Here is a 25,659-nt window from a genome sequence, read left to right as displayed (position 1 = left end):
ATATTAATTTGAGCTAAGCTACGTACCCAAAAAGACATGTTATCAGACATTTGTTTGAAACCTGATTCATCAAGCCTAAAAAACTTCTTCTCAGCACAGTGGTCACATCTTCCAAGTTCAACAGCCCAAAGCAGGTTTCTTTTTATGCAATAAATCTGTCATTGATAACCATTAGGTCCTCTGTCAACAGGAACATACAGAAATATATAGTGACCACTAGATGGAAGCACATGTAAGCTTGTGTTGTGGACCAAGTTGATCTTTACACCTCTGAAGCTGCTACTGGTAATGTGAGCTATATCAGATTATTAAACTATGGAGTACAGTGTAAACTATCACTGATTTGCAATAAAACAATGTGTTTTAGTTCATGGGAGTAAAATAAATTCTGCATTAAAATGTGTTTGAATAAGCTGAAATCTATTTAGAGGACAACACCCTGTATCTTTAGATGTAGCATTTTCAGGTATTGTTGTGTAAAGGGTTAAACTGTGGGAAACAGACACCCATATCATTTTTTATTGTGTCATAAGCAGTGGCTAAAGATAAGTTTCATTTTGATACAAGATTGGATGGTAGATGCAATTCTCAATTGAGCCGCCAGAGGGCGCATTGCACTTGACGGGTATAGAATTGTACCACTACACACACGGAGGAAGAATAAATCCTTCCGTCGTGAAGTTAACAGCAGACGAACGTGTGTGTCTCTTCAATTCTGTATCACAGATTGTGGTGCAGCAAGTTGTCACCGGCCCAGGTACCCCTAGGCCTGACGCCGGCAACATTTGGGGGCTCGTCCGGGATCAGCGTCTCCTGGTGGACCAGCGCTCATCATCCCAGATCAGTGTGATCCTGATATTCTGTATCACAGCCGAATAAAGTGTCTTACTTCAGATCCAGAGATGACAGCTTTACGAGAACTGCGATGGGATATCCAGCAACACCTTCATCAGTTGACCAGTTCTGCCAACAGAAATCTACTCTACAAGCTTGCAGTATCGTGCCAAGATGAGGTAGAAGAAGATTTGCCAGGTGAGGAATCGACCGAGGTGGAACTCTTTGACTTTATTGTTGACTTTTTGAGAAGTAAACAACTGAGGAGTCTAGAGGACCATGGGATGTCTCGCCTGCTCGTCTTCAATGACCTCATTAATGAACTGCTATTAACGTCGACAGATGAGGGACATGGCCAAGCACCTGATAAAGGAGATGGTGATTCAGTGTCAGAGACTGAATCAGAAGTGGTAGTACCAGTAACGGCACCAACACCAGTGGTTGCTAATCAGGTAACTGGTCTTGTAAAACTGACAGATGTCACAGCATTACTACCTCGTAGAGAATACAAGATACACAGTGGACAGATTTCTGACTCAGGTTCTGAGGTTAGCTATCGCTCATTGTGTAGACAGATTGATGAAGGGCTATCTGAGAATTTCACAGAGGCAGAGGTAATTCGTACTGTCTTCAAGATAATCAAGCCTGGTACTTTTAGAGACATGCTGACGACCAAAGATGGGTTAACAGTAGCTGAGCTCAAGCGTTTTCTCCGAGCACACTTACGAGACAAGAGTAGTGCAGAGTTATTTCAGGAGCTTAGCAATACAAAACAGCAAGACAAAGAAAGTCCACAACAGTTCATGTACAGGTTAATGGGACTAAAGCAGAGAGTACTGTTTGCTTCGCAACAAAGTAGCTCAGAGTTCAAGTATGATAGTAAACTTGTACATGGAGTATTTCTTCACACTCTGTATCAGGGAATAAGTGAAAAATCTGCATATCTTAGGCGAGATCTTAAACCTCTTATCGCCAACCCAAGTGTAACTGATGATTTTATCTTAGAGGTAATGACACAGTCAGTTAGTGAAGAGGTTGAGAGACAGGCACGCCTAGGTCAGCCACACAAAACCAAAACATTCACCGTCAATACCACACAGGAAGGGGAGAAACGATATGTAGCCCAACCTCCTACTGAAGTCCATGCCAGCGTCCTTCAAACTCAAGCTGAAGTCCAGGCGAACCGCACAGCTATATCTGAACTGACAGCACATGTTTCAGCCTTAGCGAAAACTATTGGGAAGGCTCTGACCAACGCTGCAGAGTCACCACATGCCAACTCAGTAAATACTGTGCAGCCATTCAAACCTCTCACAAGGGGAAAATGCAAGCCATGTATAGCACAAGGGGCAGCAAGCTGCAACCATTGTTTCAAGTGTGGCCAGGAAGGGCACCGAGCTGTCGGCTGCCTGTCAAAGACAAAGCCTACGGGAAACGTGATGGGGCCACTGGGGAGGGACCACCAGTGACCGCACAGGAACCAGAGTCCCCTGTCAGGGTAACTAGCGTTGACTCTTTGAATACAACAAAGAACCATACAACATTGAAACACAGAGTAAGAAAGGGAAATCGTTTAGCAAAACTGATAGGCAAAAAGTGTATGGTTTCTTGCTATCTCAACGCTGTGCAAACTGACATGTTGCCAGATAGTGGAGCTCAGGTCACTATACTGGAAAAATCCTGGTTAAAAAAACATTTACCAGATGTCAAAATCCGGCCGCTCGAAGATCTGTTGCCAGATGATCCACTCAGAATCACTGCAGCCAATGGGACAGACGTACCTTTTGAGGGGTGGGTTGAAATCCAAGTGGAAATCAAGAGTGGGAGACATGGTCAAGTAGCCATTGATGTACCAATGCTAGTGAGTCAGAGCTGCGTTAGTGGTTCACTGCTGGGATTCAATGTGATAGAGGAAATCATCCTTGAGAGTCTTGAGAAGCCAGGAAGTGCCAGCTTAAGTGACTTGCTGGCAGAGACATTAAAGCTGCATCAAGGCACAGCCAAAACCATTGTCTCTGTCATCAGCGAGGTTCCAGTTCAAGAAAAACTGGTGAATGACATCATGAGGGTAGGAAAGAGAGGTTTCACAGTTCCATGTGGCCAAATATGTGACGTGAAGTGTCGTGTCAGATCGTGGCAACAGAGAGGAACAATGCTGTTTGAACCTACACTTGAAAGTGTCTTACCAGAAGGGCTAGAGCTTTTTCCTGCACTAGTTGATTTACCCCCGGGTGCCTCAAAAACTGTAAAGATTCCAGTCAGCAACTACACCAAGCATGACATCTTCCTGCCACCAAGAACAGTTTTAGGCTGCATTGAAGAAATCACTGATAGCAGACCAGTAAAACTCTGTTCACCTTCCCAGCAGCCAGCAAAGTCAGACAGTGAAACGTACCTGTGCACCGCACAGGTTGGATCAACCAGCAACACCAGCAAGGGCACAAGCAACTCAGGACAGTCTGACGCACAAGAAAAATGGCACCCTTCTGTCAATTTAGAACATCTTGATCAGCAACAGCAGGAGATTGTGCGCCAGATGCTTTTTGAGGAATCTGATGTGTTTGCAAGAGAAGAAGGAGACATAGGCTGTATACCTAGCTTACAACTAAAGATCAAGGTTACAGATGACAACCCTGTCCAAAAGTGCTATAACTCGATACCCAAACCCTTGTATAAGGAGGTGAAAGAGTATGTACAGAATCTCCTAGACAGAGGTTGGATTTGTAAATCTGTGTCCTCATATTCCTCTCCAGTGGTTTGTGTTCGAAAAAAAGATCAGAGTCTCAGACTGTGTGTGGATTTCAGGGGGCTGAACCGAAAGACTGTTCCAGATCGTCATCCATTGCCACGAATCCAAGACCTGCTTGACAGCTTGGGAGGTAATACCTGGTTTTCCATACTGGATCAAGGTAGCGCTTACCATCAAGGGTTTGTGAGTGAGGAATCCAGACACCTCACAGCTTTCAGTACACCGTGGGGGTTGTATGAATGGATACGAATTCCATTCGGCTTGACAAATGCACCTGCTGCTTTCCAGAGGTGTATTGAGGGTGTGCTGGAAGGTGTTCGAGACGAGTGCTGTGCTCCATACCTCGATGATGTACTATGTTACTCAGTGTCTTTTGAGGATCATATACACCATCTCAGGCAAGTCCTGGGCCGCATGAGAGAACATGGCATCAAACTGAGACCAGCCAAGTGTGAGTTGTTTAAAAGAGAGGTTCGCTACCTTGGCCGCCTGGTCTCTGGAGAAGGAGTCAAGATTGACCCACAGGATTTGGCAGCAGTGATGGCACTTAAAGAGAGAGAGCCTCGCACAGTTGGAGATCTTAAGTCACTGCTGGGGTTTCTCGGGTACTACCGCTCCTTCATTCAAGACTTCTCTCGGCTGGCTAAACCTCTGTTTGAACTGTTGCAGAAACCCATAGAAACTGATGAACGGAACACACAGAAGCAGACCAGCAAAAGTGAAAGTAGGGCTAAGAAGGGAGAAAAGGGGCAGCTTCCATCAAAAACACCCATCACATGGAGAGCTGAACACAGGGATGTTGTAGCCAAGTTTGTAGACATGCTGACTAATCCACCCATCCTAGCTTACCCGAACTTTGACCTCCCATTCATACTGCACACAGATGCGTCCAACGAAGGTTTAGGAGCAGTGTTATATCAGCACCAGGACAACAAGTTGCGAGTCATCGGGTATGGGTCAAGAACTCTAACTCCTGCCGAGAGAAATTACCACCTTCACTCCGGTAAACTTGAGTTCTTAGCTCTCAAGTGGGCTATCTGTGACAAGTTTCGAGACCACTTGTATTATGCCCCAACATTTACAGTATATACAGATAACAACCCCTTGACTTATGTCCTCAGCACTGCCAGACTAAATGCTGTCGGACACAGATGGGTGGGAGAGCTGGCCGACTTTCACTTTGACATTAAGTACAGACCAGGGAAGATGAACGCAGATGCTGATACTCTGTCAAGGTACCCTGTGGTATTTCAGGACGGCATGAAGGAACACACCGAGACCATGTCGCCTGAGATTGTGTCTGCAGTCTGGCAAGGCAGCAAAGCAGTACAAGACAATGATGTGCCTTGGGTTGCAGCCTTACAGCTTGAGGATGTGACTATAGATGTTGTACCATCTCAGAGTATCTCCAGTGTTACACCAGAAAACATCTGTGTAGCACAGCAAGAGGACCCAGCTATCAAAGAAGTTGTTTCCTTAAAACTTCAAAACTGGACTCCCAACGAAACAGACAAAAGAAACATGAGGAAAGAGACAAGGAGATTGCTGTACGAGTGGAATAAGTTAGAGGTGGATGAGGGCATTCTCTACCGACAGACTGAAACACACAAGCAGCTTGTCCTCCCGGAGAAGTTGAAACCCATGGTGTTAAAGACCCTGCACAATGACATGGGGCATGTTGGTGCAGAGAAAGTGACCCATCTCACACGTGAGAGGTTTTATTGGCCCAACATGCAGCATGATATAGAGGACTATGTTAACACAAAATGTACCTGCATTAAACAGAAACGTCCAAATCTCCCACAGAAAGCGCCCATGGGACACATCTCCACAAGCAGCCCGTTCGAGTTGGTGTGCATCGATTACCTCCATCTGGAGCAAAGTCAGGGCTACGAATACATTCTGGTATTGGTTGACCACTTCACACGCTTCGCTCAAGCGTACCCAACAAGGAATAAATCAGGAAAAACAGCAGCTGAAAAGATATTCCAAGACTTCATTCCACGTTTTGGATATCCTGAGAAGCTTCACCACGATCAGGGGAAGGAATTTGAGAACAGTCTGTTCAACAGATTACAGCAACTGGCTGGTATTGGTCACTCACGAACTACACCATACCACCCGCAGGGTAACCCAGTGGAGAGGCTGAATCGCACACTCCTTCAGATGATGCGTACCCTGGAAGAGGAAAAAAAGAGTCAGTGGAAAGATCACCTTCCACATATCGTGCACGCCTACAACTGCACAAGGCATGATGCCACCGGTTTTTCCCCATTCTTCCTCCTATATGGGCGATCTCCACGCTTACCTGTTGACTTACTGTTCCCACCCAAAAGAGAGAGAGACCCACCCGATCGACAAACATTTGCACAGAAGTGGGCAAAGAGGATGCGTTCTGCATATGAAATTGCAGCAAACAATAGTGAAAAATCTTCAGCAAAAGGCAAGAAACTGTATGACAGAGCAGTCAGGGGTGGGGTGCTCCAGCCAGGCGACAGAGTGCTGGTGAGAAACTTGTCCGAGAGAGGCGGGCCTGGCAAGTTGAGGGCTTACTGGGAGCAGGTAGTGCACCGTGTGGTGGAAAGAGTTGATCAGGGACCAGTTTACAAAGTGCAACCCGAGAGGGGACCTAAAACATTGCGGGTGCTCCACAGGAATCTCCTCTTGCCAGTGAATGAACTGCCCCTGGAAGGAACATTTCCTGCACAAGATCAGAGAGCGAAGGTACAATCAGGGAAACAGAAACAGACAGTCATCAACACTCATGAAGAAGACACAGACTGTGCAGATGAGGAGTACACTTACCAGCAGATCCCATGCTACAGGTTAGTGAGACCTCTACGGACAAAGCAAAACCAGACCACACACTATCCTCAGACTGAGCGAAAACTAAGTGCCGAAGCCAATGAGTTTCACCCCACTCTCAGACAAGTAACAGACACTGAGGACAAGGAGGACATTATACCACAGGCACAGGATGAAGCTCTTGAATATGTGGTAACGGAGGAAGAGCAGCAGGACAGATTACTGGAGAACAGTGTAGTGGGAGAGGAAGGATACGAAGTGCAGGCGGAGGGGGTCAGAAGATCCCAACGGACAGCCAGGCCAAGAGAGATGTTCACTTATGGCACGCTAGGACAGCCATCATACCAGCAATGGAATGCAGGGGCACACTCAGTACTGACAAGCAACCCTATGTCAAGTTATCATAGTGCTGTTCTTCTTCCATCCTTCTCACATCCACACCCTTTCTGTTACAACTGCTTCACCCAAGCATATTGACCAGTCACATACTCAAGTACACCTCTTAACAAATAGCAAATGTCTTGAGACATTCAAAAAAAGCAGGGGAGAGTGTAAAGGGTTAAACTGTGGGAAACAGACACCCATATCATTTTTTATTGTGTCATAAGCAGTGGCTAAAGATAAGTTTCATTTTGATACAAGATTGGATGGTAGATGCAATTCTCAATTGAGCCGCCAGAGGGCGCATTGCACTTGACGGGTATAGAATTGTACCACTACACACACGGAGGAAGAATAAATCCTTCCGTCGTGAAGTTAACAGCAGACGAACGTGTGTGTCTCTTCAATTCTGTATCACAGATTGTGGTGAAGCAAGTTGTCACCGGCCCAGGTACCCCTAGGCCTGACGCCGGCAACAGTTGCTAGTTAAAATGTGCAGCAGAGGTGTGGGATTAGAGCTCCTCTGCACCCTTTTTTAAAATAAATACTGCACCAAACTAAAATAATACAAGTTCACTTCCCTTAAAGCAGGGCGACTGCTTTTAAACTGATTTAAAGATGAATGAATGTGGTTTCATCAAATGAAACATTAAATATTTGATGATGTTCAGGTGATGTAGGGTAAAGAATGACAAAGTATTAAAGATAATCATATTCATTGCATGAAAAAATAAATGGTTACAATGTAATATATTCTACAGTTTGTGTAGTACATTGTTGTTTAACAAATAATCTAAAGTTGTGGTTTGGGTCCAGCTTATTTGAACTATTAATTTAACTGATGATTTAAATGACGAAATGGGTAAAGTGGGGAACAACCTGGGGAACAACTCAAATGTGCAATTTATTTGATAAGGTGCATCTTTATGGTGGTACATGACTTACAAAAACACAACAAGTGGTTCTCAAACCCCTCAGAGAAAGCAAAAAAAGAATGAAAAAAAGGGCTGAAAACAAATCTTGTTCTTTGTTGATCTCACAAGTAATCGTGGCTGAGAAAAGAAATCTTATGCAAAATGGGCTTTATTTTAAATAAAAGCAATTTGCATGAGTTATTAAGGTTAACAGTGAATAAACATGTATTATCTGCACATACAAATTACAGCAAAATTCTACAAGCACATAGAGTGAAGAACAGTGAATCATAAACTTCTCCCTGTGCATGCTGTGATGTGAATTATTTACTGGGAGTCCTTTTGCGAACAGTTAGCCGTGTAAAAATCCCTGTTTTGATCTGCGGTAGATTGAGTCCATAAACTAGAGGGTTAATGATGGGGGGAATGATTAAAAACTCCAGAGACAAAAAAACTATGAAAACTGCATCAATTTCATCAGCTTCAAGACGACTCAGTGAAATCTCGCAGAACAGAGACAAAGAAAAGTTCACAAATGTCACCAGGTGGGGCAGGCAGGTTCGCAATGCCTTTCCTCTGAACTCAGACGAGCTTTTTCTGCAGATATGCAGAATCCGCAGGTAGGTGTACAAGACAAAAAACAAAGGGATAAAGATGGTTGTTATTGTAACAACCAGACCCGCTATGTTGTTCACACTCGTATCCACACAGGAGAGCTGAACCACTGGCCAATTTGTACAGAAAAGTCTGTTCAGTTTATTCCCACATAAAGGCAAGTTAACAGTGAGTGAAAGACAATATCCAAGTACAACTACAGGGTAGAGCTCTGCAAATATTATTAAACATATCACCATCTTAAAAGTCATTTTACCGTGATAGTGTAAAGGCTGGCAAATAGCTACAAATCTATCATAGGCCATGATGCAGAGAATAGTCATTTCACATGATGCATACATGTAAATAACAAACATCTGAGTGAAGCAAGATGGACGTGATATTAAATGAGTGTCAGACAGAATGTCCATTAGAAGCCTGGGGAAGAGGCCGGCTGAGCCGTACAGAGAATTAAAAGACAGGCAGCAGATGAAAACATACATGGGCTGATGCAGGGACTTCTCCAGGCAGACTGTCAGAATAATCACAACATTAAAACAGATTATAGTCACGTAAATAAGCAGGCACAGACCAAAGAAAAGATACCGGAGGAGTCCAAAGTCTGTAAATAGTGTTAAGTGAAAATAATAAGAGTTCAGGCTGCCATTATTCTTCATTTCAGCAAAAGAGCAGAGCTGGAAGAAAAGAAGCAACAGATTTAAATGTTTCTGTGTAATAAACAATATCTCTGTCCAATGAATTAAGAAGAAATTAAAGTGGTTTTTAAGGCTGGCAACTGGCAAAGTTGTAATATCCAATAGTTACATATACTAAATTGAACAACTTTGAAAAAACAGCACATGTATAAGTCAAGAAAACACACAAAATCTCTGGTCTGTCACAATAATAAAGACATAAACACATGCTAGCATCAGGCTCTGCATCAGTGTATCTACAGTGAGCTCCTGGAGAAATGCACAGCCCTCTCCCTTTATTATCCAACTTTGAACATGTTCTGCTGTTCCACTGAGAACGGTCACATGGGCCAGAAGAGTCTAAAGCAATATGTGCTATAATTATCATCAGTATCTGACAGCAGTTTGTTATTCTGTAATCTGGTGTCATGTATTAGCATCACATTACTAACAAATCTGAAAGTGGTAAAGATATTTTGCAATGATCTGTATGTAAATAAAGCATAGACAAAATTATGATCACCCAAAGTGCTTAAACAGAAGACAAGTGGAGTTCTATTCTTGATCGTTGAAGAACCAAGTCAGTTAGAACTCAAGAGGTCTTTGGGGTGAGAGGTGAAACAACTTCAGCAACCAAGAAAAGAAGTCCAGCTACCCCCAGTTCAAGGAATGGATTCAGTTTATTTCTTCTTGTTAATCTCAACACAATTCTCCATAGTGGGATTGTAAAAATTAATTTAAAATAAAGTTCTAAAGTATCCGATTTACATATGTATAAATCTGTGCAACTACAGTATGATTGCCTCACCATTAACTAAACAAACTTCTGTTAAAACCCCCTTCACCTGGTCCTCCAAAGCTGCTCAAACCTTCCAGCAACTCAAAGACAGGTTCACCTCAGCACCCATCCTGTCTCAACCAAACTCTGATCAACAATTTATCCTGGAGGTGGATTTAACTTCTCCATTTCCTATTGTCGAGGTTGGCGCAATATCAAGCTGGATGCCTTGTCAAGACAGTTTGCTCCCTCGCATGAACCTACAGAACCCGCCCGGTCTCTTACCTCAACCTGCCTGGTGGGTGGGCTATTTTGGCGGATAGACAACAAGATCCATCAGGGGTTGGCCTTGGACCCAGACCCGGGCACTGGTCCTGCTGACCGCCTTTTTGTTCCTAACCTCTGCTCGCTGCGCTGTCATCCACAGGACCCATACTGCCATCCCTGACAGCCTGAACTTCTCTTGATTTTACAAGCTTGGCACACCTTTGTAATACAAGGTTTCTCTCACTTCCTTTGGCAGAAAAGTCAAGCTCAGTCTGGGCCTTATGTCGGACAGACAAAGTGTGAGAATTGGAGAAGACAGAAGAAAAAAGAAAAACATAAACATAATAATACACCAGCCCCTGTGAGTGCAACAGATCCAAATACCAAGTGGTCTATATACAATATAGTCCCATGATGGGAAGACAAAAGGATCTGTTGCACTCACAGGGGCTGGTGTATTATTATGTTTATGTTTTTCTTTTTTCTTTCAATACTTATAAATTCTCTAAATCTGTTACCTGTCCTTTTGACACTATTTGTCAATGTAAACATAATGTGATTGATTAATGTGAGACTCCACCTTGATTGGCAGGTGTCATGGGACTAATTAGCGGATTGTTGTCAGCCAATCACAAACTAGAGGACAATTTATAAGGGGTGTCTTAGTAAAAACAAGTAAAAACTTGTGTAACAACTTGAGAAAGGCCACACTGGCCGAAACGTTGTCAGTTTATTTATAATCATTTTTCTATTTTGATTTGTATATTCGTATTTTTTGTATTTCTGTTTGCAATTTTACGATTCTTTTGAAATTCTAATGGAGCCCCATGACGGAGCAATTTTCTCCAAGGGATCACACCCAGTTATATGTTTGTTTCTGAATAAGGTAAGTTTCTGAAGGCAGAGATGCACAGAAGAGTCTGTTCTATATCAAATATACTTAAATTCTATGTTGTGCAAAGGCCAAACTTTTCCCACCATGTGAGAGTCTGTGTATTTGTGCCTTTATTAATTTGAGCTGAGGCCAAAGCAGTTTTATTTTCATTTAATAAATGTGTTATTAATTGCATTTGGTCCTCTCTCAACAGGAAGACACAGAAGCAAGCACATGTAAGCAGGTGTATTGAACAAAGTTGATCTTTATATCTTTATACCTTTATAGCTGCTGCTGGTAAGGCGAGCTGTAACAGATTATTAAACTATGTAGTACAGTGTAAAATATCACTGATTTGAAATAAAACAGTGTGTTTTAGTTAATTGGAGTAAAGTAATTTCTGCATTAAAATGTGTCTGAATAAGCTGAAATCTGTTTAGAGTACGACCCCCTCTATCTCCAGATTTAGGATTTTTTAGGTATTGTTGCTGCTTAAAAAGTGCAGCTGAGGTGTGACGCTGGAGCTCCTCTGCACCCTTTTTTTTATATAAATACTGCACCAAACTACAATAATACAAGTTCAATTCCCTTAAAGCAGGGCGACAGCTTTTAAATTGATTTAAGGATGTTAATCAAAGTTAATCTGATTTCATCAAATGAAACATTAAATTTTTTATGCTGTTCAGGTGATGTAGAGTAAAGAGTGACAAAGTATTAAAGGTAATCATATTCATTGCACAAAAAAAGTGGTTACAATCCAATATATTCTAGAGTTTGTGTAGTACAGACAGAAAACAGGAGAAAGCCGTAAGCAAACTGACATCAGTATTGGTTTGATTTAAAGCGGCGCTATGCAACTTTCAGTAATACGGGGTTTGTTTACCATACAATACACACCCCAAAGCTGTAGGGGGAGCTCCGTAGAAAATAAGGCGACAGTCTAGCCAGACTGTCGTAAACCCACCAGAGGCAATTTACGGTTTATTTTTCAAGACACTGGCAGAGAGTTGGAGAGCCGTCGTTTCATGATAACAGCTGTTCTGTTGATGCGCGAGCTGTCAGTTGGAACTGTGAGTTTTTGTCAGTTAATAAACGCGACTCACAGAGTCTTAATGTGAGAAGTTTTCGGCTCATCTTTTCGCCTAAAGGCAACTTCCACACTGGTGACCCCGACGTTTGTTTACTGGACGTATCCAGATCGCCATGACCGCAAACGCTGTGTCTCTCAAGCTCCCCGAATTCTGGGAATCGTCTTCTTCTGCCTGGTTCGCTCAGACTGAGGCACAGTTTGCCTTACGTCAGATAACGGCCGACGAAATGAAATACTACTATGTGGTATCTGCTCTCGGAAGTTCTACGGCATCGAGAGTAGTGAGCCTTCTTAAACGTCCTCCTCTGACGAGAAAGTATGAAACTCTGAAAGAATACTTACTGAAAACATTCGAACTATCTGACACAGAGAGGGCTAGCAGGCTTTTCTCTCTTCAAGGGCTCGGTGACAGCAAGCCCTCAGAGCTAATGGACCGAATGCTCGATCTGCTCGGTGACAACAAGCCAGATTTCCTTTTCCTCCACCTTTTCCTGCGCCAACTGCCTGCTCATGTGAGAGCTGCTTTGGCCAACACTGCCAGCACTGATTGTAGAGAACTGGCTGCTGAGGCTGACAAGTGTTTCCTGGCTAGTCAACAGCCCTGTGCAGCTGCCCTTCTTCCTGCTGGTGCTGTTGCTGTATCAGAAATATCCGATGATCACATGCTCATCGCAGCAGCAGCCCCGCGTCGGCAGCAGTCTTCAGGTGTGTGCTACTACCATGCCAGGTTTGGCCCCAAGGCCAAACGATGCCGCTCTCCATGCAGCTTCAGTGGAGCGGGAAACGCCAAGGCCGGCGCTCACTAGTGGCCGTGAGCGTCGGCCATGCCGGCGGGCTGCTCTTCATCCACGACTCCATCTCCGGCCGGCGATTCCTCTGCGACACAGGGGCACAGCGGAGTCTACTTCCTGCTTCACAGGTGGACGTGGTGGCTGACACCCACGGCCCCCCCATGGAAGCCGCCAATGGAAGCCCTATCCGTACATACGGCACAAGGCATGTTGAACTGTGTTTTGACGGCCAATGCTTCGGCTGGGACTTTGTGACTGCCAAAGTCGCTGTTCCCCTCTTAGGATCAGATTTTTTGTGTGCATTTGGACTGTTAGTGGACGTTAAAAATCAGCGCTTGATCGACGCCGTCACTTTCTGTTCTTATGCCTGCGCGCTCAGCGACTCTGGTGCAGAACACCTCTCCAGCCTGCTCTCTGTCACGGACAGTTTCCAACGGCTGCTCGCCGAGTTTCCAGCACTCACCCAGCCCACTTTCTCCTCTTCTACAGCCAAGCACGGTGTAGAGCACCACATCGACACCACTGGCCCACCTGTGTACGCCCGCGCTCGACGCCTCGAGCCGAACAAGCTTGCCGTAGCCAAGACAGAGTTCGAGTCCATGGAGCGCCTGGGGATTGTTCGACGCTCCAACAGTCCTTGGGCCTCTCCCCTACAACTCGTCCCCAAACCAAGGGGGGGCTGGCGTCCTACCGACGGCTCAACGACGCGACAACACCTGACCGCTACCCAGTGCCGCACATCCAGGATTTTTCAGCGCACCTGGCTGGTAAGGTCATGTTTTCGAAGGTGGACCTGATCAGAGGATACCATCAAGTGCCCGTACACCCTCGCGACAGCTGTAATCACACCGTTTGGTTTGTTTGAGTTCCTGCGCACACCATTTAGGCTCAAAAATGCTGCTCAAACATTCCAGCGGCTCATGGACTCTGTTACGGGATCTGCCTTTTCTGTTTGTGTACCTTGACGACATCCTCGTGGCCAGTTCATCACCTCCAGAGCACCTTTCGCACCTTCGCACTCTGTTCGAGCGACTTACCGAGCACGGGCTCATCATCAATCCAGCCAAGTGCGAGTTCGGTCGGTCCACCATAGACTTTCTGGGGCACAGAGTCACGAAGGACGGGGTTGTTCCCCTTCCGTCAAAAGTGGAGGCCATCACCACTTTTCCACGCCCAGTCACTGTCAGAGCCTTACAGGAGTTCCTTGCATGGTTAACTTTTACCACCGTTTTCTCCCCAGGGCTGCCCAAACCATGCATCCCCTGTACGAGGCTCTGAAAGGTGCCAAGCCTAAACACACTGTGGACTGGAACCCGGAAAGAGACAAGGCTTTTGTGGACGCTAAGACAGCCCTGGCTAAGGCTGCCATGTTGGCCCATCCCGCCTCCTCTGCCCCAATCGCACTTACCACGGACGCCTCGGACTACGCGGTCGGTGCGGTTTACGAGAAGTGGGTGGGTAATGCTTGGCAGCCTCTCGCCTTTTTCAGCAGGCAGTTACGTCCCAGTGAACGGAAGTATAGCACTTTCGACCGGGAGCTACTTGGAGTGTACCTCGCCATCCAACACTTTCGTTCACTGCTGGAAGGACGCCAGTTCATCGTTTTTGTGGACCACAAGCCTCTGACCTTCACCATGTCCAAAGTCACTCAGCCATGGTCCGGCAGGCAACAGCGGCAGCTGACTTACATCTCAGAGTTCACGACGGACATTGCACACCTTTCTGGGAAGCACAACCAGGTTGCAGACTGCCTCTCCCGTGCTGTTGCGGGGGCGGTCCACCTCGGTTTGGACTACGGCAGCATGGCAACGGAGCAGGCCACAGACCCGGACGTGCAGGCTTGCCGTTCATCCGCTACTGGGCTGCAGCTTCAGGATGTGGCATTCGACGACGCTGGCACCACTCTGCTTTGCGACATCTCTATGGGCTCCCCTAGGCCTGTTGTGCCTGCGAAGTGGAGGCGGCCTGTTTTCGACGCCATCCATAGCCTCTCACACCCCGGAACCAAGGCCTCACAACGGCTGGTGGCAGCAAAGTTTGTGTGGCACGGACTTAAAAAGGACGTGAGGGACTGGGCGAACACCTGTGTAGAGTGCCAACGTGCCAAAGTACACCGCCACACCAAAGCGCCACTGGAACAATTTCAAGTGCCTGAACGACGTTTCGACCACGTCAACATCGACCTAGTTGGCCCACTTCCACCCTCGCAGGGTTACACTCATGTACTCACTATGGTCGACAGGACCACACGGTGGGCAGAGGCTGTTCCACTGTCATCCATAACATCAGCGGACGTGGCACGGGCATTTATTGGCACCTGGGTGTCCCGTTTTGGCGCCCCTTCAGACATCTCCTCAGACCGTGGCGCACAGTTTACTTCCGAGCTTTGGAACGCTGTCGCAGGGAGCTTGGGAGTTAAACTCCACCGCACCACGGCCTACCACCCCCAGAGCAATGGCCTCTGTGAACGATTTCACAGGTCCATGAAAGCCTCCCTGCGTGCCTGCCTGAAGGACAGTTCCTGGGCCTGGGCATCAGGACAGCGCCGAAGGAAGACCTCCAGGCCTCCTCTGCAGAGCTGGTCTACGGTCAGCCACTGCGGGTCCCCGGGGATTTCGTCCCCAGCACCACGACCCCTTGGTCAGCCACACTCCAGCGCTCCAGCCTGTTAGACAATGCCAAGCTGTTTGCTCCACTTGCTACCTCCTGCCATGGTCTACCAAACTCTCACGTCCCCAGTGGCCTACAGTCTGCTGGGTATGTTTTCATTCGTGTGGATGGGCACCGCGGACCTCTCCGTCCTCCTTACGAGGGCCCTTTCCGTGTTGTGGAAACTGGGGACAAGCACTTTGTGGTGGACATTGGGGGCAAACCGGAGTGTATTTCTGTGGACCGCCTTAAACCAGCTCACCTTGATCTGGCCAGGCCAGTTGAGTTGGCGCAGCCCCCAAAACGGGGACGGCCTCTGACTAGGCCCCCCCTTTCCGTTCCTCCTGCCCCTCGACCATGCCGCAGGGGAGCCCCACAGACAGAGAGAGAGAGGGGGCGGTTCCGCACTCTCAAATTCGGCGGAGCCGCACTGGACGTTTGATTCGCCCCCCACGCCGTTGATATTTTTTTATCAGGTTTTCTGTTAGAGTGAATTCTGGGGGGGCATTTGTAGTGCTCTCAACACTGACGGCATAATTCACTTTCTTATATGTGTTCTGTTATCTGTTATGTTGTTGGTTCATCGTCTTTAATGTTATGATGCATTTAATAGTTGCGGTCTCTTTAAGAGATCCGGTGACGTTTCATCATAACAGCTGTTCTGTTGATGCACGAGCTGTCAGTTGGAACTGTCAGTTTTTGTCAGTTGGAACTGTGAGTTTTTGTCAGTTAATAAACGCGACTCACAGAGTCTTAATGTGAGAAGTTTTCGGCTCATCTTTTCGCCTAAAGGCAACTTCCACATACTGCTTTTAATTACGACTTGGCAGAGACCATAACGTGCTATTCATGCGTTTCCCATGAATTAGGGTGACCATATTTTCGTTTGGGAAAACCAGGACAACTTGGAGCGGGGGGACGACGACGACTCTGTTCCCATGCATATCGAGCATGATGCTGCTGCTTTAACAATATTATTATTATATTACATTATATTACATATTATTATTATAATATTATCATTATTTATGTCTGTGGCATGCGCTCACTTAACTTCACTTAATAGGCCTACCCAGTCCTACAATAACAAGATATTTACAGTTGGTTTATTAAAAATGCTTTTCAGTAAAAGTTAACAACAATAACCTTCATAACAAATGATAATTTTATTCAAAATGTATTTATTCAAAATGCTTAAAGGGATAATCTGGAGTAAAATGCACTTTAGATCAATTTACGGGATGTTGGGAGTACATACATTGAGTTGACATCAAAATCATGTCATTCGGATGTGTTTTGAGAATTTCGATTTGACCCTTTTTAGCCAAAAGTCGTTAGCCTGGAAGTGAATGGGGCAAATCATGTCACTGCTACAAAAAGCTATTTTTATACATCTTCTACAGCTCCAAACAACATAACACTTACGTTGTAGTGAGTAGAGGGTCCCTAAAGCCAAACCGAAGTGTCCCGAGGTCTTCATGTGGTCGGATATAGAGTCCAGAATGAATTTAATCAAGCCAGTACCTTTCCGGAAATGTTGCTGCTGCAGCTGCCGCTACAGACCGTGGTGAAGTTGGTTTGATATTGGATATTCGACAGATATTCACAATAAGGAAATAAGGTGTCTTTTTTTCAAACCAATATCAAACACACATCCGAATGACATTATTTTGATGTCAACTCAACGTTTGTACTCCCAACATCCCGTAAATTGATCTAAAGTGCATTTTACTCCGGATTATCCCTTTAAGTTAACAATTCCTGTAATGAATGAATAGCACAATGAAATAAATAATGTCTCATCTTAACATCCCTCACTTAACAACAAAAGTTAACAATAACTCTCAACTCCAAATGCACTGCATCCTCGTTCCCTGGTTTATGAATGAATGACTACTATTATTTTGTAAAACATGGTACAGCAACAGAACCATACCTTAAAAGAAATAAGTAGTCAGGGATAACACAAAAAAGCCCTAAGCCTTATTTTCATTGTGGGCCTTAACAAAGTACTGTGTGATTGAGCTAGCACTACTCTCGCCTCGGACAGCTGTTTTGTGCTTCTCGGTGTCCAGGTGGCTTTTCAGATCTCTTGCACCTCCATTGGACACCGAGACATGTGTGCCTGCTTTGCACACTGTGCACAAGGCTTCCCATTTGTCTCGACCCGGTCTGAAAGCGGGGAAACTCTTTTGTAAATCGTCGGTAAACGTGCATTTGCGCTTCGGCATGTTTGTTGCTTGCCTACTGACAGTCACGCTGTCTACATTCTGATTCAGAAGGCTGCCTGCACAGACGCGGTCAGGGATTACGTCACAGGCAGCGCCGTGGGCAGTGCCCTCGTGCCTGTAAATTTAATGGTCCAAAGAAGGTAATTTAAAAACCGGGACATTTCCTCACTTATTAAAAAAAAATCTGGGACGCCCGGGACAGGACGTGAAATACGGACATCTCCCGGGAAATACGGACGTTTGGTCACCCTACCGTGAATAGCCTACTAGTAAAACCAGAGCTAAAACTCGGGAGCGGAGCAGGATTTAATGTGCATGCACGACGTTGCTAGGCAACGTTGTGTATACAAAGCGAGATTACAGGCACAGATTCTATAATAGTACAGATACACCACTCACTGTGCATTTCCGGTTTCCAACGAGGCAATTTTGGTTGCAGTTCCACCCTCTTTCCACGTGGGGCGCTCAGTTTTGGAGACCAGAATGAATGGAGTCCTATGGAGCTGTACGCCCTATCGTGCCCTTATCTCAAGATATAATTTTTTCTCTAGTAATTCGAATGTTGTTTTCGAAAGAGGATGTTTAGAAAATACCCATGGCTGAGTTTTAGATTTTTAGAGCCACTCATTTGCTTAAAAAAAGGATTTGAAGTGTATATGACGTCATACATAGCTTACGACCGGAGATGCCGCTTTACGGCAACAATCCTGCTTGTTGTTGGTCTCAAAGGCAGCAGCGTTTTCAAGGAAGAGCTGTAGTAAGAGAGAATTTGTGGTAACATCACAGATTCTTAGGCTGTGGTAACATAAGCGGAAAAAGTCCATCTTAATTCTGTTGTCGCTTGGTATGGAGCCAGCCGTCAAGCGGTGCCTCTGGTCGTAATTCTGGTCGACCAGCTGTCATTAGCACAATGCTAGCGCGTTGTGGACAACAAGAAGCCAACCTGTAAGAAATCAAAGGGATATATGTACTCGTTCAGTAGATTTTTGACTTGAAACCCATGTTGAGCTCTCAGAAACTACATTCAAATCTGAGCGCTCTTGAGGAAACTTAGGTGAAACTGACCATTTGTAGAATCTGGCTCCATTGGGCCCCATTCATTCTGGTCTCCATCGACGCCCCCAGTGGAATTCTGGTGGAACTGCAGCCAAAAAGCCGGTACAATGGAGCTTAATAGAGAGTGGCAAGGCTGTTAGTTATAATGGCTGTGGTACAGGTCGGTTTTTTTGCACATTCTGCACGAGGAATACGAGAAGTGACACAGTCCAAACTACACAACTCAACTATGGTGTCGAGTCGACGCTAGCCTAACGCTAAGGACACCGTCTACATCCTGCAGCAACATACGGCTCTCAGTGTTTGCCTAAGAGCCGTATGTTGCTGCAGGATGTAGACGGTGACCATAGCTATCAACTCCACACCTTAGCTAACGAGCCACACAAAAGATATGATGAAGTCTTAAAACTTAGCGTCTGTTGTCACTTACCATAAGCGAAACGGTGGTGTTTCGTAGTCTGGTGACGGTGTGCATTGTATTTTTTGACCTTTGCTTTTTGCGCATTTTCACAAAACACGCTCTTAAATTCGATACGACTTGGATGGAAACCCAACTACTCCCGCCGCTCGCTACATAATCGTTTATTTACATTCCATCAGGAGAATAAAGAGACGCGACGGTAAATTAATGAAAATAAAAATTGTAGTTTAATGTGACATTATAATAATGTACAAATATTTGTTTAAAAAACTTGGGGGCAATTTTGGCCCCTCGAGCATGATTTTTGGGGGCATTTTAGGCTAAATTGGGGGCCAAATGGCCCGTGGTCCTCACTAATTTCCAACGCTGGACCAAACACTCACTGTATCAAGAGATTGGCTGATACAGTGAGTGATACAGTGAGTGTTTGAGGGATTGGCTGACACGACTATACTGCAGTGTCCCTGAACCACTGGAATGTCCTGTACGTCTCTGGTAGGTTGGTTTGGATTGATCACCTTGAGGAAAGCAGGTGATGCTTCCAATCAGCAGGCAAGAAATCCACAACACCAGTGACCCGATCTCCTGGAGAAGCGGTAGATAATGGATGGATGGATGGACACTCACTGAAACATGGTTATGAATGAATAGCTTTCTTGAGGTAGTGAGTAAAATTAAGAATAAAACTGAGAAAAAAAGATGCTTTCCTAAAATCTAATTATCATCACAATACTTATTTGAGCAGCCTGAGCGAAGTTTGTACACAATTCACTCAACTGACCATTCCTAAATTTGGATATTTCAAATATTATTTCTGAAGTAGCAGCAACATAATATCAGAAAATGAATACATGATAGATTATGTTGGAGGAGGGACTATTTGAAAGAAATAATTAATTTCATAACAAAGTGCAGATATTCTGTACACTGATTTTTTTTGTCAATGGTGTGTGTGAACTACCTAATTCACTATTTTAGTTTTCTGTTTCAGTTTATTGTTGTATTTCTAATAATTTTTCTATTTTCATTTGTATATTCGTATTGTTTGTATTTCTGTTAGCAATTTTACTATTCTTTTGAAATTCCTATGGAGCCCCATGACAGAGCATTTTTTTTCCAAGGGATCATACCCAGTTATATGTCTGTTTCTGAATAAGGTAAGTTTCTGAAAGCAGTGATGCACAGAAAAGTGCGTTCTATATCAAATATTCTTAAATTCTATGTTGTGCAAAGGCCAAATTTTTCACCACATGTGAGAGTCTGTGTATTTGTGCCTTTATTAATGTGAGCTAAGCTACGTACTCAAAAAGACATGTTATCAGACATTTGTTTGAAACCTGATTCATCAAGCCTAAAAAACTTCTTCTCAGCACAGTGGTCACATCTTCCAAGTTCAACAGCCCAAAGCAGGTTTCTTTTTATGCAATAAATCTGTCATTGATTGAATTTGGTCCTCTGTCAACAGGAACATACAGAAATATATAGTGACCACTAGATGGAAGCACATGTAAGCTTGTGTTGTGGACCAAGTTGATCTTTACACCTCTGAAGCTGTTACTGGTAATGTGAGCTGTATCAGATTATTAAACTATGGAGTACAGTGTAAACTATCACTGATTTTCAATAAAACAATGTGTTTTAGTTCATTGGAGTAAAGTAAATTCTGCATTAAAATGTGTCTGAATAAGCTGAAATCTATTTAGAGTACAACACCCTGTATCTTTAGATGTAGCATTTTCAGGTATTGTTGCTAGTTAAAAAGTGCAGCAGAGGTGTGGGATTAGAGCTCCTCTGCACCCTTTTTTAAAATAAATACTGCACCAAACTAAAATAATACAAGTTCACTTCCCTTAAAGCAGGGCGACTGCTTTTAAACTGATTTAAAGATGAATGAATGTGGTTTCATCAAATGAAACATTAAATATTTGATGATGTTCAGGTGATGTAGGGTAAAGAGTGACAAAGTATTAAAGATAATCATATTCATTGCATGAAAAATAAATGGCTACAATGTAATATATTCTAGAGTTTGTGTAGTAGATTATTGTTTAACAAATAATCTAAAGTTGTGGTTTGGGTCCAGCTGATTTGAACTATTTATTTAACTGATGATGTAAATGACAAAATGAGTAAAGTGGGGAACAACCTGGGGAACAACTCAAATGTGCAATTTATTTGATAAGGTGCATCTTTATGGTGGTACATGACGTACAAAAACACAACAAGTGGTTCTCAAACCCCTCAGAGAAAACAAAAAAAGAATGAAAAAAGGGCTGAAAACAAATCTTGTTCTTTGTTGATCTCACAAGTAATCGTGGTTGAGAACAGAGTTCTTATGCAAAATGGGCTTTATTTTAAATAAAAGCAATTTGCATGAGTTATTAAGGTTAACAGTGAATATACATGTGTGATCTACACATATAAATTACAGCAAAATTCTACAAGCACATAGAGTGAAGAACAGTGAATCATAAACTTCTCCCTGTGCATGCTGTGATGTGAATTATTTACTGGGAGTCCTTTTGCGAACAGTTAGCCGTGTAAAAATCCCTGTTTTGATCTGCGGTAGATTGAGTCCATAAACTAGAGGGTTAATGATGGGGGGAATGATTAAAAACTCCAGAGACAAAAAAACAATGAAAACTGCTTCAATTTCATCAGCTTCAAGACGACTCAGTGAAAGCTCGCAGAACACAGACAAAGAAAAGTTCACAAATGTCACCAGGTGGGGCAGGCAGGTTCGCAATGCCTTTCCTCTGAATTCAGACGAGCTTTTTCTGCAGATATGCAGAATCCGCAGGTAGGTGTACAAGACAAAAAACAAAGGGACAAAGACAGTTGTTATCGCGATAACCCGACCCGCTATGTTGTTTGCACTCGTATCCACACAGGAGAGCTGAACCACTGGCCAATTTGTACAGAAAAGCCTTCTCAGTTTATTCCCACATAAAGGCAAGTTAACAGAGAGTGAAAGACCATATGCGATTACAAATACAGGATACATTTCTGCAAATATTATCAAACACATCACCATCTTAAAAGTCATTTTACTGTGATAGTGTAAAGGCTGGCAAATGGCTACAAATCTATCATAGGCCATGATGCAGAGAATAGTCATTTCACATGATGCATACATGTAAATAACAAATATCTGAGTGAAGCAAAATGGACGTGATATTAAATGAGTGTCAGACAGAATGTCTATTAGAAGCCTGGGGAAGAGGCCGGCTGAGCCGTACAGAGAATTAAAAGACAGGCAGCAGATGAAAACATACATGGGCTGATGCAGGGACTTCTCCAGGCAGACTGTCAGAATAATCACAACATTAAAACTGATTATAGTCACGTAAATAAGCAGGCACAGACCAAAGAAAAGATACCGGAGGAGTCCAAAGTCTGTAAATAGTGTTAAGTGAAAATAATAAGAGTTCAGGCTGCCATTATTCTTCATTTCAGCACAAAAGCAGAGCTGGAAGAAAAGAAGCAAGAGATTTCAATGTTTCTGTGAAATAAACAATATCTCTGTCCAATGAATTAAGAAGAAATTAAAGTGGTTTTTAAGGCTGGCAACTGGCAAAGTTGTAATATCCAATAGTTACATATACTAAATTGAACAACTTTGAAAAACAGCACATGTATAAGTCAAGAAAACACACAAAATCTCTGGTCTGTCACAGTAATAAAGACATAAACACATGCTGGCATCAGGCTCTGCATCAGTGTATCTACAGTGAGCTCCTGGAGAAATGCACAGCCCTCTCCCCTTATTATCTAACTTTGAACATGTTCTGCTGTTCCACTGAGAACCGTCACATGGGCCAGAAGAGTCTGAAGCAATATGTGCTCTAATTATCATCAGTATCTGACAGCAGTTTGTTATTCTGTAATCTGGTGTCATGCATTAGTATCACATTACTAACAAATCTGAATGTGGTACAGGCATGCAGCAATGATCTGTATGTGAATAAAGCATAGACAAAATAATGATCACCCAAAGTGCTTAAACAGAAGACAAGTGGAGTTCTATTCTTGATCGTTGAAGAACCAAGCCAGTTAGAACTCAAGAGGTCTTTGGGGTGAGAGGTGAAACAATTTCAGCAACCAAGAAAAGAAGTCCAGCTACCCCCAGTTCAAGGAATGGATTCAGTTTATTTCTTCTTGTTAATCTCAACACAATTCTCCATAGTGGGATTGTAAAAGTTAATTTAAAATAAAGTTTTTAAGTATCCGATTTACATATGTATAAATCTGTGCAACTACAGTATGATTGCCTCACCATTAACTAAACAAACTTCTGTTAAAACCCCCTTCACCTGATCCTCCAAAGCTGCTCAAACCTTCCAGCAACTCAAAGACAGGTTCACCTCAGCACCCATCCTGTCTCAACCAAACTCTGATCAACAATTTATCCTGGAGGTGGATTTAACTTCTCCATTTCCTATTGTCGAGGTTGGCGCAATATCAAGCTGGATGCCTTGTCAAGACAGTTTGCTCCCTCGCATGAACCTACAGAACCCGCCCGGTCTCTTCCCTCAACCTGCCTGGTGGGTGGGCTATTTTGGCGGATAGACAACAAGATCCATCAGGGGTTGGCCTTGGACCCAGACCCGGGCACTGGTCCTGCTGACCGCCTTTTTGTTCCTAACCTCGGCTCACTGCTGTCATCCACAGGACCCATACTGCCATCCCTGACAGCCTGAACTTCTCTTGATTTTACAAGCTTGGCACACCTTTGTAATATGAGGTTTCTCCTTTGGCAGAAAAGTCAAGCTCAGCTAGTCTGGGCCTTATGTCGGACAGACAAAGTGTGAGAATTGGAGAAGACAGTTTCTTGTAGTTTTAGTCTATGAAACTCTCAGCAAAATCTTTTTTTTTTGTGACTCTCTTGAAGTTTGGATATTTCAAATATTATTTCTGAAGTAGCAGCAACATAATATCAGAAAATTAATACATGATAGATTATTTTGAGGAGGGACTATTTGAAATAAATAATTAATTACATAACAAAGTGCAGTTATTCTGTACACTGAATTTTTTGTCAATGGTGTGAGTGAAACTAACTTCTTCACTATTTTAGTTTTCTGTTTCAGTTTATTTATATAGGAGGAAGAAACCCACGCACACCAGAAGTTTCGAGGTGCAGGTAGCGGGTACTTGTTCACTTCAAAGGGGAACATACAGCACACTCTTGTCCATCATGCTGAATTTTATTTCACAAACAACGTTTCGGCCAATGTTGCCTTTCTCACGTTTTTACACAAGTTTTTACACAAGCAAAGTGAAGACACCCCTTATAAATTGTCCTCTAGTTTGTGATTGGCTGACAACAATCAGCTAATTAGTCCCATGACACCTGCCAATCAAGGTGGAGTCTCGTCACACATTAATCAATCACATTATGTTTATCTTGGCAAATAGTGTCAAAAGGACAGGTAACAGATTTAGAGAATTTATAAGTATTGAAAGAAAAAAGAAAAAAGAAAAACATAAACATAATAATACACCAGCCCCTGTGAGTGCAACAGATCCAAATACCAAGTGGTCTATATACAATATAGTCCCATGATGGGAAGACAAAAGGATCTGTTGCACTCACAGGGGCTGGTGTATTATTATGTTTATGTTTTTCTTTTTTCTTTCAATACTTATAAATTCTCTAAATCTGTTACCTGTCCTTTTGACACTATTTGTCAATGTAAACATAATGTGATTGATTAATGTGTGACGAGACTCCACCTTGATTGGCAGGTGTCATGGGACTAATTAGCTGATTGTTGTCAGCCAATCACAAACTAGAGGACAATTTATAAGGGGTGTCTTAGTAAAAACAAGTAAAAACTTGTGTAACAACTTGAGAAAGGCCACACTGGCCGAAACGTTGTCAGTTTATTTATAATCATTTTTCTATTTTGATTTGTATATTCGTATTTTTCGTATTTCTGTTAGCAATTTTACGATTCTTTTGAAATTCTAATGGAGCCCCATGACGGAGCAATTTTCTCCAAGGGATCACACCCAGTTATATGTCTGTTTATGAATTAGATAGGTTTCTGAAGGCAGTGATGCACAGAAGAGTCTGTTCTATATCAAATATACTTAAATTCTATGTTGTGCAAAGGCCAAATTTTTCCCACCATGTGAGAGTCTGTGTATTTGTGCCTTTATTAATTTGAGCTGAGGCCAAAGCAGTTTTTTTTCATTTAATAAATGTGTCATTAATTGCATTTGGTCCTCTCTCAACAGGAAGACACAGAAGCAGGCACATGTAAGCAGGTGTATTGAACAAAGTTGATCTTTATACCTTTATAGCTGCTGCTGGTAAGGCGAGCTGTAACAGATTATTAAACTATGTAGTACAGTGTAAAATATCACTGATTTGCAATAAAACAGTGTGTTTTAGTTAATTGGAGTAAAGTAACTTCTGCATTAAAATGTGTGTGAATAAGCTGAAATCTGTTCAGAGTACGACCCCCTCTATCTCCAGATTTAGGATTTTTTAGGTATTGTTGCTGCTTAAAAAGTGCAGCTGA

General features: G+C 43.5%; 2 protein-coding genes across 2 annotated transcripts; both read right to left on the bottom strand.

Annotated features, from left to right (window-relative positions):
• Nucleotides 1–8,006: 8,006 nt before the first annotated feature.
• LOC142396027 (olfactory receptor 10T2-like) lies at nt 8,007–8,954 on the bottom strand. Its single transcript, XM_075478570.1, has one exon. The coding sequence runs from the start codon at nt 8,952–8,954 to the stop codon at nt 8,007–8,009; it is 948 nt and encodes a 315-aa protein (XP_075334685.1).
• A 9,210-nt stretch (nt 8,955–18,164) lies between these two features.
• Nucleotides 18,165–22,580, bottom strand: LOC142396026 (olfactory receptor 10T2-like). Its single transcript, XM_075478568.1, has 2 exons — nt 21,671–22,580; nt 18,165–18,247 (listed from the first exon to the last, which is right to left on the bottom strand). The coding sequence occupies exons 1-2, from the start codon at nt 22,578–22,580 to the stop codon at nt 18,165–18,167; spliced, it is 993 nt and encodes a 330-aa protein (XP_075334683.1).
• Nucleotides 22,581–25,659: the final 3,079 nt, after the last annotated feature.

This window comes from Odontesthes bonariensis, chromosome 12, assembly GCF_027942865.1.
Source record: "Odontesthes bonariensis isolate fOdoBon6 chromosome 12, fOdoBon6.hap1, whole genome shotgun sequence".
Taxonomy (NCBI): Eukaryota; Metazoa; Chordata; class Actinopteri; order Atheriniformes; family Atherinopsidae; genus Odontesthes; species Odontesthes bonariensis.
Note: the sequence above shows the minus strand (reverse complement) of the source record. Positions and strands in the feature narration are given on the sequence as shown.

Bases quoted from the DNA above. Each gene is read 5' to 3' on its own strand.
- LOC142396027 (XM_075478570.1), bottom strand. From the start codon at position 8,954: ATGAAGAATAATGGCAGCCTGAACTCTTATTATTTTCACTTAACACTA.
- LOC142396026 (XM_075478568.1), bottom strand. From the start codon at position 22,580: ATGAAGAATAATGGCAGCCTGAACTCTTATTATTTTCACTTAACACTA. The intron at 18,248-21,670 runs CACGGCTAACTG...AAACTCAGCCAT, and splicing joins GATCAAAACAGGGATTTTTA to GGGTATTTTCTAAACATCCT.